The following is a 17,312-nucleotide window of genomic DNA, read 5'->3' on the forward strand; positions in this document are numbered from 1 at the left end:
GATCATCACTTTGCTAAGTTACTACCTTCTATTTGGAAGACTTACACATAAAAACTGTATCCTAAATTAACCACCCTTAAGTCACTTGGAATTCTTTTTTTTTTTTTTTTTTTTTTTTTTTTTGAGACGGAGTCTTGCTCTGTCACCCAGGCTGGAGTGCAGTGGCATGATCTCCACTCACTGCAAGCTCCGCCTCCCGGGTTCATACCATTCTTACGCTTCAGCCTCCCGTGTAGCTGGGACTACAGGCGCCCGCCACCATGCCAGGCTGTTTTGTATTTTTAGTAGAGATGGGGTTTCACCGTGTTAGCCAGGATGGTCTCGATCTCCTGACCTTGTGATCCACCCATTTCGGCCTCCCAAAGTGCTGGGATTACAGGCGAGAGCCACCGTGCCCGGCCTGTCACTTGGAATTCTATCGACAATTTTAGTTGACAAAGATTACTAGAAAACTTTCGTATTTTTCAGAAAAGCTAGCAGGATTGATAATGAATATTTCATTCCAAAGTATAATTACTAGAACATCCCGAGGGGCCATGATGGTTTCATTTGCATTCATATGAGTATGGCCTCATATTTAATTGTTTATCCTTTGGAAGGGAAAGATCCTTCCTTTATGTATTGGTAAAATGGAAAGCTTTAACACCCTGTTTTGTAACTTCCTTAGATCACTTTTCACTCCATTAGGAGAAATTTTGAAAGAGGAGTGAAACTGACCTCTGAGTCTCTAAATATTCATTGTGATATAATTATCTGTATCAAAAGCATCCGGAGAAGGGGGATCTTGACACCATGTTGGAGGAATGCTAAAGAGTATCTTTTTTTTATGTTTAGATCGCTCATGGCTGCAAGAAAAGGTAAAAATTGAAAAACTGCAACAGAAAATTCAGCTAGCTCTTCAACACGTCCTACAGAAGAATCACCGAGAAGATGGAATACTAACAAAGGTGAGTGCCGAAGGCTTCTGGTTGGCATGGCCTGAACTATCCCTTGGCACAAATCATGCTGCCAGTATGGTCATGTAAGTCATACGACCAATTCCCAAAAGTATCAGAAAGCAACAGGCTACTAAAAAGAAATAAATTTCCATTTCAGTAAAATTCTGTTGAGCCAAAACTCATTATTCAGTCTAAATTATACTTATTATCATTGATTACAAAGTATCCTGCAACAATAAGGCAATGTAGGAAAAATGTTACATTCTAGAAATTCTCTTCCATCAAAGTTGGGCATAAAGCAGAGTTAATATTCTGCACTGACATAAATTAGAAAACTTATCTTTGAATTTATTTATTTTTTAGATAGGGTCTCACTCTGTCTCCCAGGCAGGAGTGAAGTGGCACAATCATAGCTCTATGCAACCCTGAACTTCTGGGCTCAAAAGATCCTCCTGTCTCAGTCTCCTGAGTAGTTGAGACTACAGGCATATGTGCTACCACACTTGGCTAATTTATTTATTATTTTTTGTAGAGATGGGTAGCTCGCTATGTTGCCCAGGCTGGTCTCGAACTCCTGGCCTCAAGCGGTCTTCCCTCCTCCACCTCCCATTGAGCTGAAATTATAGGAGTGAACCACTGTGCCCAGCCTATAATCTTTGAATTTAGAAAGAAGTTATAAAGGACTAAAAGACTTAATCAGAATGACCATATATACTAATATTAGTTCCACTTCCATTAAATTCATTAGTCATCAACAGTAAATGATTTTTGCATTTTTGTCAATTTCCCATCACTACTCTGTATTCAAAGCATAAAGTTTCATTTTTACCTATCATTATCTTTCACAATAAAAATATGATTGTAATGCCAATTTTTTAAATGTGCTAATATCCATCAGTGCCACTGCTAGCAGTATGTATTTGGTCTTAGAAAAATCAGCCCTGTTCTTTCTTATTTTATGTATTTTATTGTGTGAGATGATGTGAGAGGTTTTTGGTTTCGTTTTCTTGTTTGTTTATTTGTTTGCTTGTTTTTTTTTCTCCTTTATAGTTATGTTAGATCAGAAAGGGGTAACTGGGGGTTAATTGCTGTTTTTGCTTTTGATTTCGCACCTGTTAGGTCAGAAAAGGGTAACTGGGGGTTAATTGCTGTTTTGCTTTTGATTTTGCACCTGTTAAATGAGGCAATGGGGCAGGAATGAGAAGTGGAAGGGAAGAGCCCTGTCAGGAGCTTCACTCTCTTCTCCATCTTTTTGCCCAAATGCAAGGGTACCATTATGATCTCTGATTATAAACAGCACTTAACATGTAGACAAGATCTGGTGAAAACATTTCTTAGAGAAGGTTATTCTGGGTTAAAATAATAGGCAGTTTGCCTGTGTGAGGTGCTGTGGAATCTAAAAGTAATTTTGCAATTTGTGTCATTACCCTCAGCTGGTAAATGGTCAATGCTGGGACCTTCATCCAGGTCTTCTGACTCTATTATTTTGCTCAGAGCCAGCATCGCTTTATTACAGGCAAAACTTCTTATCGAAAAGAAACTTGTAGTTATCGGAGTTGACTAGTGCCAGTTCTGCATAAAATGTGTAGAGTATGCCATCATCTCCGGTTGCAGTGCCCTCGCTACCCACCCACCACTGCCCCTCACCCGCTTCTCTATCACCAGACAGCTTCTTTTTGCACAATGGTAGAGGGCAGGGTTCCAGGAAGTAGAGAGAAGGCATCTTGGAGTAGGAGGAGAAGTCAAGAGCCTTGGATTCTGTATGAGTCTCCCGCTGACAAGCTGTGCCAACTTTTGCTTATGAACATCTTTTCTAGTTATTAAAATATTCATCTTGAAAATCATATTTAATGTATACTTGGCATTCTATGACATGACTATATCATCATTTATTTATTTATTTTTTTAAGAGACAGAGTCTCACTCTGTCACCCAAGCTGGAGTGCAGTGGCGCGATCTTGGCTCACTGAAACTTCCACCTCCCGGGTTCTAGCAATTCTCCTGCCTCAGCCTCCCGAGTAGCTGGGATTACAGGCACACACTGCCATGCCTGGCTAACTTTTTTTTCAGTAGAGACGGAGTTTTGCCGTGTTGCCCAGACTGGTCTCGAACTCCTGAGCTCAGGCAATCCACCTGCCTCAGCCTCCAAAAATGCTAGAATTACAGGCGTGAGCCACCGCGCCCAGCCATCATTTATTTTTACCAATCCTCTGCTACGAGATGTTTAAGTTGCTTTAAGGGTATTTCACCATTATGAACAATGTCATAAAGATCATTCAGATTCCCTGATCTTTGATGCTCATGCCTGTTCTTGCCTGACAGTGTGTCCTTTCTTCCACTTACAGTTAATATGCAAGGTGTCTACATTAAGAGCCTTATGTGGACGACATACAGAAAAGCTAATGGCATTTAAAGCAATATACCCAGACATTGTGCGACTTCATTTTCCTCCATTATACAAGGAGTTGTTCACTTCAGAATTTGAGCCAGCAATGCAAATTGATGGGTAAATGTTATCACCTAAGCACCTCTAGAATGTCTGAAGTACAAACATGAAAAACAAACAAAAAAAATTAACCGAGACACTTTATATGGCCCTGCACAGACCTGGAGCGCCACACACTGCACATCTTTTGGTGATCGGGGTCAGGCAAAGGAGGGGAAACAATGAAAACAAATAAAAGTTGAACTTGTTTTTCTCATGCATATGATTTCCATTATGCCTACAGATATGGACCCTTTTTCTGTCTTGACTTCTTGATCGTTGACCTCTGTTTACAACAGAAGGAGGGTACTAAAGTCGGAGGATTTCCTTTTCTTGTAGCTCACTGCCCACAGACTTTCTACAGAGTCAGCAATCTGTCAGTAACAACAGAGAGTCCAGCAATAATCGGTGACTGGTGTGCATAGCGGAGGTTGCGGCATTACTTTGCACAACTGGCTCTTTGTTTCATGAAGGAAGTTTTTATTTTTTCACCGATTATTGCCAGTCCGCAGGATGGCATGAAAAGGGTCCATAGCAGTAGCAACAATAGCATTATAATATATTACAGGGTAAATGGGCATGAAGACTATATATAGCTAAAAGAGATATTGTTTATATATTGTTTTAAGTAATATAAAATGTAGTTACTGGTGTAGCTTTTCCTGTTGAATTGATAAGGCACTTTCATTTTGCACCTTTTTCTTTAAATTAAATGCTAGCGTGTTCACTGTCGTGTCGCATGTGCACCAGAAACACAAGTTTAACTGAGAAGGCTTGGAAGGTACGTCGGGAGGTATTTATGCTGCTGTTTACAAAATTACTTTTAATAGACTGGCTGGTCATATCTAGAAATCACCACGTTGGATTTTTTTTTTTTTTTAAACATGTGAATTTGGAATTAGAAACGGAACTCTCCCTAAATTATACTTTGCTTTTTGGTAAGTTTAAGGATAGATGTGTTTATGCTTCATACAAAGTTGAATGATTGATTGGCGCGGTGGACGTATACCATCAGGCTCTTTTTTTGTTTTGCTTTGTTTTTAAAGCTTTTTAAAATGCCACCTCACGGAGGCAAGGGAGGGGAAGCTCATTTTACACAATTCAGTAGTTAAATACAGACTCGGTCTCAACTTGGAATTCTTATGCTTTGAGAACGAATCAATAACCAGAATATTTATTGGAATCTAGCTTTTATTATAAGAAGGACCCAAAGATTATATCTCGAGCAAACGCACACTCCCCCATGACATGAAGCATTTACTCTGTGAATGTTTAAATGTTCTTGGTATAATCTAGGAACCCTGTGAGTTTATCTCAAAGTGAACTGATTCTAGATTTGTTGTCAATAGATGCTATATGTTGCTCTTCATATTTGAAAAATGATGGATAGGAGGGTGAGGGAAGCATACAACGTTGAACCAGTTTCTCTTATTTAAATATTAAATACTTTAAGCCTTTAAAGTGAAGTTGATGCTAGCTGCAAACATTTACTCTTGTATTTATCTTCACTAGGAAACTGTGGACTGTAATTTATTTTATTAAATATTTAGAAGATTATTTGGCTTGTGTGTTCAGGTGAGAAATACTGAGTTTATTTTGTTTAATTTCATGGGTTTTGTTTTTGTTTTTTTTTTAAATAATCCCTAGTAGGGGAAGGGGAAAAGAACAGCCTGATAACCAGGTGTGCATATTTTAAAAACAAGTGACCTTTTGGGAATGTAGGCATTTAGACGATGAGTTTAGTCGCACTAGGGGTGGGATTCAAACTACTGGTCAAAGACCATTTTGTACAGAAAAGGGAACATCTCCGATGGGTGTTAAGGTAGGAGTTTCCACACAGCCCTTTATGTCTAAGAAATAGTCTCCTCTGCCATTGGGGTCCCTGTGGAATCTTCTACAGGAACTGCAGCTCTTCACGTCATGCTGGGTTACCAGCATGGGCTTCCCAGAGCACTTCACTCTGTTTCTAACTCCACTGACTTTTCTGACTTGTTTCCTGAGGGACTTGGAAAAGGGGAAGGTATGATTCACACAGATGTGTGTATGAAGCCTAAATAACATCCAACTTTTTTTTCAAAAACATAGTAAGAGTTTAACCATAAATAGAAGATAAGAGTAATATTCCTTTAAATTTCTTACAGGCATGTAAAATTTTATGTGTTTATAGAGAGATGCTGTCAGCATATAGTATTTATATTGGGGCAAGAAGGGTTAAATCAAATCTTTAATTTAAGTAAGCATAGTTCCTTTAAAGATCAATAGTATTTATACTCTGAAAAGAGTACCAAGCTTAGTTCAGTTATTTATTCATCCATTTTTTTTCTATTATTTCTCCTTTGAGGGGAAATGGTGTTTTGTTCTTGTTTGAGTTTTGTTTTTTTGTTTTTTTTTGGTTTTGGTTTTGTTTTGTTGTCATTCAGATTCACTAAATTTGGGGATGGTTTTATTAAAGTATATTAACTTCTTTTTAACCAAAGCTTTCTGAATATGACCAGCCTCAGGTGCTAGCGCATTAAAGAGCAACTAAACCTAATTCCAGTGTCGATTTGTGAAATAATAAAAGCTAATTAAATTTCTCTAAGGGTGAGAGAGAACATAATGTTGAACTTAAAAGAAATTCCTTTTCCCAGAAAGGATTCTGCATGTAGCTACAAACAAACAAACTCATGCTCTAACCTCAGTAATAGCCATGCCATGTGACATTGCTTTTATGGTAAACCAAGATAGGTAAGATGATGCTTCTTCCCAGGTGTTTCTGAAAGAAAAGCAGGGGTGGAGCTTAAGAGCCAAGTCCACTGATTGACATAGTAGAATGGAATAGTAGACAGAGACATGCTCCATGAAACAAGAAAACAACTGACTACTATTTGGATCGAAGTTGGGATCTGATGTTAAACAATAAATTCAGTTTAAAAGAAAATATGGAGCTCAGAAAAGGATATGAAAAACTTTGCATTTTCCTTTCTTCATTATTATAAAAACACCTATGTAACCTATAAAATACTTGGGTGATATCAGAACAATTATCCTTAATAGTTCTTATAATTAAAGTTTCCTAAATTTCAATCTCCAATAGTCTTAAGGATTGGAACCACATCAGTGTCAGCCCCGCTGCTATAATGCCTTTATACAATTGTTTTACATAAGGCAAATAAGGCTTTTGTACAAAGCCTGAATACCTTCTGTTCCACTGGTGTCCAAATGGTTATTATATTGTGAAAAACCTGGCCTTGGTCACAATGCAAACAAAAGTACAGATGAAAGTGCTTTTTGGACAGTTTGCAAACTGTGTTAAAGCTATGGATTTTTTAAAAAGTGTTCAGCATCTTAATTTGTATTAAAGCTATGGATTTTTTTTTAAAGTCTTCAGCATCCTAATTCACCCTTTCTAACTTAAGAAAAACATGACTTAAGACACTGCTTCTAAGTTTGGTTGTTCTTTATAGTGTGGATACCCAGTTATCTGTGAGCATATGGGGGTGGGCTGAGAGTCAGGTGAGGAAGGAGTGTGTGTGTGTGTGTGTGTGTGTGTGTGTGTGTGTGTGAGAGAGAGAGAGAGAGAGAGAGATATGCATGTGTATGATGTGTGTGCGTCGGACCGCTTCTAGGCTACTAAGTGTCAATGGAAAAGAAAATGTATTCAAAATACTTAAATCAAAACTAGAAGATGGGGGAAAAAAAGATTTATTCTATACAAAGCCTTGTCTGGACCACTTTAGAGAGACTTCTATTTTTTTAACCCTTCTATAAATATTTGATGGCACTTGAAATATTCCTGCAATAAAATGTGATTTGTGTAAAGAAAAAAAGATTTTGTAATGTGAAACAAAGAAAGAAAGTAATGTAATTTTCTAAAAAAAAAAATACAAACAAACAAACTTTGTATTATTTTCTTGATGGAATTTGTCTATCTGTCTTTGGAAAACTTTTTATTTCATTGAATGTGCCATAGTAGAAATGTGTGTTTTTAGTTTTAGACTAAGGAATGGCTAGCTGTTGTGTTCCGACATTCCAAAATGCAAAACCTAGTAGTATCTTTCATGAAAAGGTTTAAGTAGTATGTAAGCTTCTCTCATTGTTGCTTTTTTGCACATGTTCTTCATTCCTCTCTAGTGCAATATGTACATAGAGCACTTGCGGGTGTACCTTGATCCCTCAGGGAAAAATACATATTTGTACAGTTTTTTGGGGTTTTTTTGTTTTTTGGGTTTTTTTTTGTTTTGCCTTTTGTTTTTGGCTAAGGAATGTCGATCGAATCACTTCTTATTGTTGAGGGGCAGCCAGATAATAATCCTAAAGCCACTGTTTCAAATATTGATTGTTTAAATCATATGTCCTTCCAATGCTATTATTTTAAGATAATAAAAAGTTATTTTCTGACAGTTCTTTGTGCTGATTGGTGAAAAACAAGGGTAAATAAGCACCTTATAATTGACTTACTGTGAATGACAATCCATCTTGATATCAACGATAGAAGCCCTATCATTTTGGAGTTGGGGTTAAGAGTCAGAAACAATGTGCTCAGGGATCTCCTAAAACTCTTAAAACAGGGTGGCCAGTACTACTGGGACAAATTGTGTTTTTTATTATTAATAATAATGATAATAATACTATCCCTCCAAGGCACAAATGAACTATATAGAACTGCGTGTGTGTAAACTCTTTACTCTTGTCTTATTTTGTTGAGTTCAGAACTTGATGTGCTCTTCAGTCTTGTGTTTCAAAACACTGAATAACTTCCAAAGCAAAGTTATGCCAGTGTGTTCAAAAGATAAATTAATAATGTACCAGCAAAGAGCATCATTCAAAGTATAGTCCTTGCATATTCCAGTTACCATTTCTCTAATAATTAAAATATTCATGATAAATATATATATAGCATCATATGTTAAAAACTATTTCAAATTCTACATATTAAGGATGAAAAGTTTTAAAAGCAGTAATAAGAGGAGAGACCTGCCTATCAGTACAGTGATACAGGTAAAAGATAAAATACAAAATACCAGCAATTAACTATTGTTTTCATGTGTTCTCCTCTAGAAGCAAACCAAAAATTCCTTCATGGAAAACAATTCTTACTTCTACATGTGTAGTTTATATCTGATGCATTACAAGTGCTAATGTTTAAAGACAAAACAAAACCTGCCTGTATGACAGCAGCACCTCGAGCCAACATTTAGTGTTAACATGTTATATTTTTGAAATACAGTTTTATCATATTCCACATATTACTTTCCGTAAAGTCAGAGAAGTTCAATGTAATTGTTGGCTCTGATTCTTCCATCTTGGGATACACATTCACAAGAAGATTTACATATTTTCTTACTATGACAGAAGAACATAATCTGGGAAAACTTCCCATGTCTATAACATGAAAAGGATACCTTTCCCATGTTGTTTTTGATAATAAAGAATATGGAAAACGGTAGAAATCTCTCCTCTCTCTGTGTATTTGTATATGTGTGTATACACACACACGTTATTGACATTTTTACATAACATGTGATTGCCTCTTCTTATAAAGTTATGATATAGAACCCCATGAAAACAACTTTATATTATAGATCAAGTAATGAGCCCAGAAATGCAATTGCAAGAGTAAATCTTGATCTATTGGTAATAATCTATGATACAGGTCTTCTATTCTGTACCTAAATATAATATTAGTAAAGAGGTTCAATCAGATTTTATTATAGAGACCTTCCTCTTGCTATTTATTTTTAAGAGATGAGAAGACTGACTAGCAATGTCTCCACAGTGCAATTGGTTTCACTTCTGGATCTGTCTGTCTGTCTGTATAGCTGAGATCAGTGTTGTCAGGCTCTCAGAATAATTTTTAAAAGAATCCAGAAGCCTGACTTCATACCAAGTAGCCATCCTAGATGGGCAGGGGGGATCTCCATGTTCAACCAAACCCTCAGAACTTAGAGCAATAAATACATTCAGTCATTTATTTATAAATGAATGACAGAATATTCAATCCAAATAGAAACAACCTTTTTTCAGTGATGCAACATAACATGGAGTCTTATATTGAGAAAGTGAATATGAATATTTTAAATAGATGCCTAGAAAATCTGTGTTTGCTGTTTACGTTTAGTGTACTTTGCCACATTAGCAGTACCACACTTCTTTTTCTTTCATCCTTCTAAGAACTAATGAAAGATAACTTGCTATTAGCTTTGACATGCTGCACATGCCATTATGTTGTTCTCTAAGAACAACTAAATTCTCTCCAGTGTTCATGTGTGATTCCTTTTTCATCATTATTACTTTAATGTGGATGAATACTATTTCTAGGAACTTATCATTGAACAGATTGCATATGTAAATGCAGATAATTCTTGAGCAATATAGTGAAAATGATTTCACAATAAAAAAAAATCCATATGTACTGTATACATCTTCCTGAATCCAAAATTCTCTTGTTATCCACACAGTCTGAAATCTCATATTAAACAGTGGTAAATTTTTAAACATTAGGACATTAGCTGGCTGCTTCTATAAATGTACCTGTATTGTCTGCCTGCTCCTTTTGTGGAGATGTGTTTTTGTATTGGATGTTTGGGCCAATGGGAGGCTTCAAGCTACAACATATTTTCCCAGTTTAAATAATATTTAACATACGACAAACCCCAGACAAGGCTTTTAATATGTATAAAGAACTGCAGTGTTAGGTGGTTTATTTGCAAACCGTTTTCAATGTTGTCCATTTTTATGGCACCTTTAACAATATTCTTGTTTCCAAAGTACAAAAAAAAATAGGTTAAATAATCTAGCCATAACTGAATGTCAAGCAATAAAACAAATGACTTTTGTGCATAGACTTAAAAAATACAAATTTTAGACATCTGCATGTAAATGCAATCTCTTGTTTACTGCTTTCTTCAACTTGAGCAATCGATTCCTTATTTACTATTAACTTAAGAACTTGTAATGGCCTGTAAACATTTTCTCTCTTACTCTTCTTTCAAATTTACCTGTCCCTGCTTTTGAGTCATAATATTTAATGTTGTTCTGCACATCTCTATACAGTTAACTTTTTGGCTTTCATTCTGTATAGATAAGAAAATGTTATATTATAAACAGCCTACTCAGTGCAAATATTTATCTGTTTATCAAATCCACAATATGCTGTATAATACCAGTTTTACTATATAATCTATTTTAGACATAGCTGTTTAGAACTAGAGTGTGCTATTTTTGTGTTTTTCTGATGTGTGGTGCTAGACAAGTTACTTTTGTGAACAACAAAAAATATCCCTTTTATTCCTAGACAATACCACCTTTGGGTCTTGTTAATTTCACTGAGTATAACTATATATTTGTATATATATACATATATATATATCTACCTATGCCCAACTGGCAGCTGTATCAGAGTGCTGGATTTGGGACATGCTTTTCTCTTTAAATACATAATATCGTTACATAAATTATTCTAGAGTGTATTTAATTAGGATAAAATTACTTCCTTAGTATGGATATTTGACATCTATAGGGTGAATTTGTTTATAAATATGGCTATATGGAAACTTATTAGCATTTACTTTATGTTTGCTACTTGGCTTTATAGCATATCTCCTAAGCTGAAAAATAATTTGCCAGGCCTTCAAGATCCTAAAGAAACTTGTTTAATGGAGTAATATACTTTTTTTTCTTATTAAGGAATTATATTATGGGCACCTAACAGAGTTGTATTCTTAGCTCCTATTATAGGTAATAGGCATTTATATAAAATATCCTAGATGGCTTGATGGCAGAATAAACCTTTCCCCTCCTACCTGAGTCATGAGAAGGATGGAGACGTCCTCTGCCAGAACATGGGCCATAAAGCAAATTCGACACGGGATGTTCTGTTTCAATATAACCTCAACCAGTTCCATGAACTGAGTGAAGGACCTTCATTTTTAAAGTTATTTAATAATGAGCTTAATTAAGCCTTTCTACACATTCTCCCAAGATCTATTGGCATTATTAAAAAGCAAAGTTTATCAAATATCTAACTAAGGATGTAGTTAACCTTATTAAATATTGATTAGAATTGTTCTGTAATATTACTGAATTTGTAAGATCTTTAGCAAAGATTTTTGAGCAATTTATAAATGTAGAGCAAATGTTTCTGTTTACTGCACTTTTTGTAATTGAAGGTGATAAATTCTCAAGCCATGATTATTGGCTTCCATGCACTGCATATTTACCCACAATTCTAGACATTTTCCATCTTTGTGGAAGAGTTGCTGTTACCTTAACTATAAATGCAATTGTGTGGTTAATGAGAGCTAATGGTAGTAGTTAACCTTTTAAAGTGGATTGGCTACAGTTGAGGGAGAAATCTCTTTTAATATAAATCACATCATTCCTTAACTGCCTCGCTTGGAAAGAGACTGAAACCTTTTTTTTTTAAAGCACCAGTTAGCATCCTAAGCTTCCTGAGGGTAGAGATTGTATGTATCTCTTTGCGTCTGCACAATGGCTAGCACAGGTCAGCATTTGACAATTGTTAAATGATAACAAGTGTGCCCCAATTAAAACTTTTTTCCTGGGTTGTTTTGTGAAATTTATAAAGTAAGCCAAGCCTTATGGTTAACATTCTCTTCTACAACCAAGTATTAAAGCCACATTTAAAAAGACCACATGAAATGCTGATTCTAATTGTGTGTAGGTCTTGAGGATGAAGCACACAAATTTCACAAACCTCTGTGTGAGTAAACAAACTCAGCCTTCTGTAAATATACATGCAAGTTTGGAAACAGTAATACTGTACCTATGAATATACGGTCTGTTTTGTGTACAGTATGTAAAAACTCCTTTTCTGCCACACTAAAAATGCAAGCCATTTATGGGAATCCTAAAACTAGTACTGAACTAAAACTTTGCTAATGATCTTTATTAGAGGATCATCCAACTTTCCACTTACCTTGGGTTTTCTTTTCAATTCACTCTTACAGTAGTCTGCTTATTTCCAGCTGTTTATTTTATTGAGTCCTGAATTTAAAAAAAAAAAAAATATTTTGATTCATTTTGTAAATACAAGCTGTACAAAAAAGAGAGATTTAATGTTGTCTTTTAAATACTCCAATTTTCATTCTAATATGAATGTTGTTATATTGTACTTAGAAACTGTACCTTTAATATTACATTACCTTTATTAAAAGTGCATTGAACACATCAATTTTAGATGTGCTTTATGTACTGTTATCCTATAATAAAACTTCAGCTTCTAATGGAACATTTGCCTTTTCTTCTTTTTTCTTGGTTATTGAATTGGACTGTACATAGTTTCCTAGCTTACATTTTGTCTCTAGTGAAGGGTCTAGGAGAAACTCGGTAAGTGTGGTCCACAGACTAGCAGCACGGCATCTCCTGCGACTTTGCTGGAACTGCAGAATCCCAAGCACGCCCCAGACCTACTAAATCAATCTGCATTTTTATAGGATCCCAGGTGATCTGTATGCACATTACAGTGTGGGAAGCACTGGTGTATACTACAGCACTTTTTGTTTGTTTGTTTGTGACGGAGTTTCTCTTTTGTTGCCCAGACTGGAGTGCAATGGCGTGATCTCGGCTCACTGCAACCTCCACCTCCCAGGTCCAAGCAATTCTCCTGCCTCATCCTCCCAAGTAGCTGGGAGGCATGCACCAACAAACCCGGCTAATTTTGTATATAGTAGAGACTGGGTTTCTCCATTTTGAGGCTGGTCTCTAACTCCTGACCTCAGATGATCCACCCACCTCAGCCTCCCAAAGTGCTGGGATTACAGGCATGAGCTACCATGCCCGGTTTTGTTTTGTTTTGAGATGGAGTCTCACTCTGTTGCCAGGCTGGAGTGCAGTGGCATGATCTTGGCTCACTGCAACCTCTGCCTCCCAGGTCCAAGCGATTCTCCTGCCTCAGCCTCCCGAGTAGCTGGGACTACAGATGTGTGCCACCACACCCGGCTAAGTTTTGTATTTTTAGGAGAGACAGGGTTTCACCATGTTGGTCAGGCTGGTCTCGAACTGACCTCATGATCCGCCCACCTCGGCCTTCCAAAGTGCTGGGATCACAGGCGTGAGCCACCGTGCCTGGCCAGTGTAGCACTTTTTAAAAAGTTATTGGCCGGGTACTTTTTAAAAAAATATTGGGTGGGCGCGGTGGCTCACGCCTATAATCCCAGCACTTTGGGAGGCCAAGATGGGCAAATCACGAGGTCAGGAGTTAGAGACCAGCCTGACCAACATGGTGAAACCCTGTCTCTAGTAAAAATGCAAAATTTAGCCAGGCTGGTGGCACACGCCTGTAGTCACAGCTACTCGGGAGGCTGAGGCAGGAGAATCACTTCGACCTGGGAGGCAGAGGTTGCAGTGAGCCAAGATCACGCCACAGCACTCCAGCCTGGCGACAGAGCAAGGCTCCACCTCAAAAAAATAAATAAATAAAAATTATTTGCTGCCAATTTGCAGGGAAAATATGTTTAAAAGGATCAAGCAACGCTTTTGATCAGAGAAGGCAAAGAAGTATTAACTTGTGAGATAACACCCACTGATTGACAGTCACTCTTGGAAACGCAGAATTGAGAATTCTGAAGTTGCTTCCTGTCTCAAAGGAAAAGGGTGACATGACTGATCAGTCCTATCTTCCCTGAGTGCAGGAAAGAAATCCTGAATGCATAGTATATTTTGTCATCTTTGCTTTAGAAATCATTAAAATTGAATTGCAAAAATGTTGCGAAAGACTATTATTAGAGTCTCTGACTACCTGCAGTGTCATTGCCCCACTCCCACCCCTTCTTTTGAGTAAATTACTTAGGGTGAACCATAAATTTAGCATCAGCTAAGTATTACACCATTTTAATGGTGCAAAAATCTCGTCATCAATTACTTTCAAAGTAATATCAAGGACATTCAAATTATAAAATACTCTGAAGTCAGAATAAAGGCAACTGAGCTGGCATTTTCCTCCACATATCATAATGCCTATGCATCCCCTACACTCAGTACCATTCAATAAATATCTGAATTATTCCCCAAAGTTGCTGCAAGTAGTAAACAATCCCTAATCCTGCTTTTATGTTTAACTACCTCAGCAAAAACAGAATGAAATATTATGCTTGTGAAACCTTTGTAGCCCATCAAGTTCTACATAATTATAAACAGTACACTTTACAGTGTCTGCAGAAATTGAGAGTTAATGAAAACAAAGTTTAAAATATGAAATCTGTCACCTCTAGATCTCTGCCCAAACTCATGCCTAAACTCCTTTTGCTAAAAATAATGATTTACAGCCACCTCTTTATCCTGGATTAGCTTGCTCAGTTTCAAAAAGGGTACTTAAATGGGAATACAGAACAGACTTCTTAAAAATCTGTTCCTGATGATCTCACAGGAAAAGCAGAAAACAAATGTGAGGTTATTAATAAAGTCTAGGAAAGAAAGCAAAAGTAATAACCATAGTCTGGTCAGTAAGAATGTCTTAGTTGCTACTGTTACTACTAAAGTTTTCTTCATGAGGCAAGAGGAAGCAAGGGGCAAGTCTAGCCCCTCAAAAGCGGACTTCACATCTAATGTGCGTTTGTACCAAATGGGCAGGTGCAGAGGCCTCAGCTTCTCCTAACAGGCCTGTGAAAACACCGAGTCACATGCATGGTGGTAGGAAAGATAGCTGCTGCTGTGCTGAGATGCAACTAAGCACCTTGGCTTCCCCTTTTGAAGAAGAAACTGAAGATAGGGCCCAGTGGTGTTCAAAACCATGGTCCAAAAGAGGTTATTAATGTCATATAAGTCATCAGAGACAGGAAGAAAAAAGATATTTCCATGCTTAAGGTATTTCCGGAACTTGAGAGTGAGAAGGGAATGTTTGGTCAAGAGAACCCCCCTGGATTCCAGCAGAATCACAGTGATGGCTCCCCTACTGCTTCTACTCCCCACCCCCAGCTTTTGAAGCAAGCCTGGACTCCCAACGGTGGCGGAAGCCTCACTCTAGGAGATTAACAGGAGCTCTCTCCTTTCACTGTGCCACCAGTTGTGAGCTGAAGAAAACTCTTGGTTTCTTTCTAATGTCATTTATCCCTTATGTTGGAAACAGAAACCAGTCTTTCTGAACTTAATTGGATTCTAGATTTTTTTCTCCTTGGGAGGGGAAAATATCAACTCCAGTATAATATAGTCATCTCTCAGTAATCCATTTGTTATTTACCTACTTGATAGACTTCTCAAACAATATTTTTAATTCCAGGATAACTTCCCTTTTGTGGGGAAGAAGCTACATCATCTATCAATTGTTCTTTGCTTGAAGAACAAAAATTAATATTAGCCTCGCCCAAAATCTATTATAATGACTTCCTAACAGGCCCCATACCCACCCCTTCTACCATTCTCTCTCTACCCCTCTGATAAAACACACACTGCATTCTAAAGACAAACACAATTTTTAAATTATTCTACTTGGAATTATCTCTGTTATCAACTTCTCTCTGTAGGACGCTTACATGCTATAAAAGACTATCTTTCAAGTGAACAATGAATTCTGGGATTTTTTTCAGCCCAGGGGCCACATAATACAGAACGTATCTAAATATATTTTAGAAAATATTATCTTCTGAGTACAACAAAATCAAATACTTTAGCCATTCTGTTCTTACACAGCATATCCCGGGCCAGAGTATTTTGCTGGTTTTCGGCATTAATGATGATTCCCTCCCCACCTGAAATGCCATTTATCGCTGAAAGGCCTGACTTGAACAAACTGCGGTTAGCAACAATATTTTCCCCAAAAGTTTCTGAATCAATTACCAAATTGAAACCTTCTTGCTAGAGGGCTATTTCTGGATTTTCATTTTGAAAATACCTTATGGATGACTGTAAATTCATGAGGCAATTCCCTGAGTGAAGCAGTTACCAAGCTGTAAACTATTCCAAGGCCAAGTTCACCCCATATCAAGCAAAGGAAACTTATCAGCTGAGGGGTAGAAAAATGACTTATTACTGATTTAAAAAAAAAAAAAAAAAAAAACAGATGATCTTGCACATTTATCTATCTTGATTTGGTCCCCAAGAAGAAATGAACACCTAGTAACAACTATGATAACTTCGCTTAGTCAATGTTTGCAGTTTTTAGAGTTCTTTTTCAAATTATGGTCCAATTAAACATTTTGTAAACTCAAACAAGTACATAGTCTTATAAACTCTTTCAAAATTAAATTGGCTTCTCATTCAACTTCTGGGTTGGTTTGTTCTCCAGTTTACCAGAAATTGAAAACCACATCTTTCTTCTGCTTAAAAATCCACAGAATAAAATGGTGCAATTGCTGTGGGAAACAATCTGACAGTTTTCTAAAAAGTTAAACATAGGCTGGGCATGGTGGCTCACACCTGTAATCCCAGCACTTTGGGAGGCCAAAGGGAGGATCACCCGAGGCCAGGAGTTTGAAACCAGCCTCAGCAACATAGAAAAAAAAGTTAAACATAAATTTACCATACAACAATTCCACTCCTGATTATCTACTCAAGGGAAATAAAAATGCAAAGTTCACACAGAGACTTGTACACATAAAATGTTCACATAAATGTTGCCCTCAGCAACATTATTCAGAAAAGCCAAAAAGTAGAAACCATCTAAATGTTCATCAAATGTTGAATGGATAAACAAAATGGGCATATCCACAAATGAGCTGCTACTGAGCAACAGAAAGGAATAAATACTGATACATGCTACAACATGGATGATCCTTAAAACATTATGCTAAGAATGCAGACACAAAAGACAACATATTGTATGATTTCATTAAATGAAACGTCCGGAAAAGGCAAACCGATAGAGACAGAAAGTAGATTAATGGTTGCCTAGGGCTGGAAAGAGGCACTGATTACAAATGGGCACACAGGATTTGGGGGTTAATGGAAATGTT

General features: G+C 36.9%; 1 protein-coding gene and 1 long non-coding RNA gene across 4 annotated transcripts in view; one reads left to right on the forward strand and one right to left on the reverse strand.

The window, feature by feature from the left end:
• Positions 1-12,415, reverse strand: part of LOC115897692 — a 42,972-nt gene extending 30,557 nt beyond the window's left edge. Inside the window, exon 1 of the long non-coding RNA XR_004057467.1 lies at positions 12,344-12,415. This is a non-coding gene — a long non-coding RNA (uncharacterized LOC115897692). The remainder of the gene's footprint in view (positions 1-12,343) is intronic.
• Positions 1-12,655, forward strand: part of RORA (RAR related orphan receptor A) — a 164,657-nt gene extending 152,002 nt beyond the window's left edge. For all 3 annotated transcript variants that reach the window (XM_030931486.1, XM_030931484.1, XM_030931485.1), the window contains exons 9-10: positions 835-947; positions 3,284-12,655. In XM_030931486.1, coding sequence (XP_030787346.1) covers positions 835-947; positions 3,284-3,448 — 278 coding nt within the window. In that variant the 3' untranslated portion in view covers positions 3,449-12,655. The remainder of the gene's footprint in view (positions 1-834; positions 948-3,283) is intronic.
• The last annotated feature ends 4,657 nt before the right edge of the window (positions 12,656-17,312 follow it).

The sequence above is a fragment of the Rhinopithecus roxellana genome, chromosome 5, assembly GCF_007565055.1.
Source record: "Rhinopithecus roxellana isolate Shanxi Qingling chromosome 5, ASM756505v1, whole genome shotgun sequence".
NCBI lineage: Eukaryota > Metazoa > Chordata > Mammalia > Primates > Cercopithecidae > Rhinopithecus > Rhinopithecus roxellana.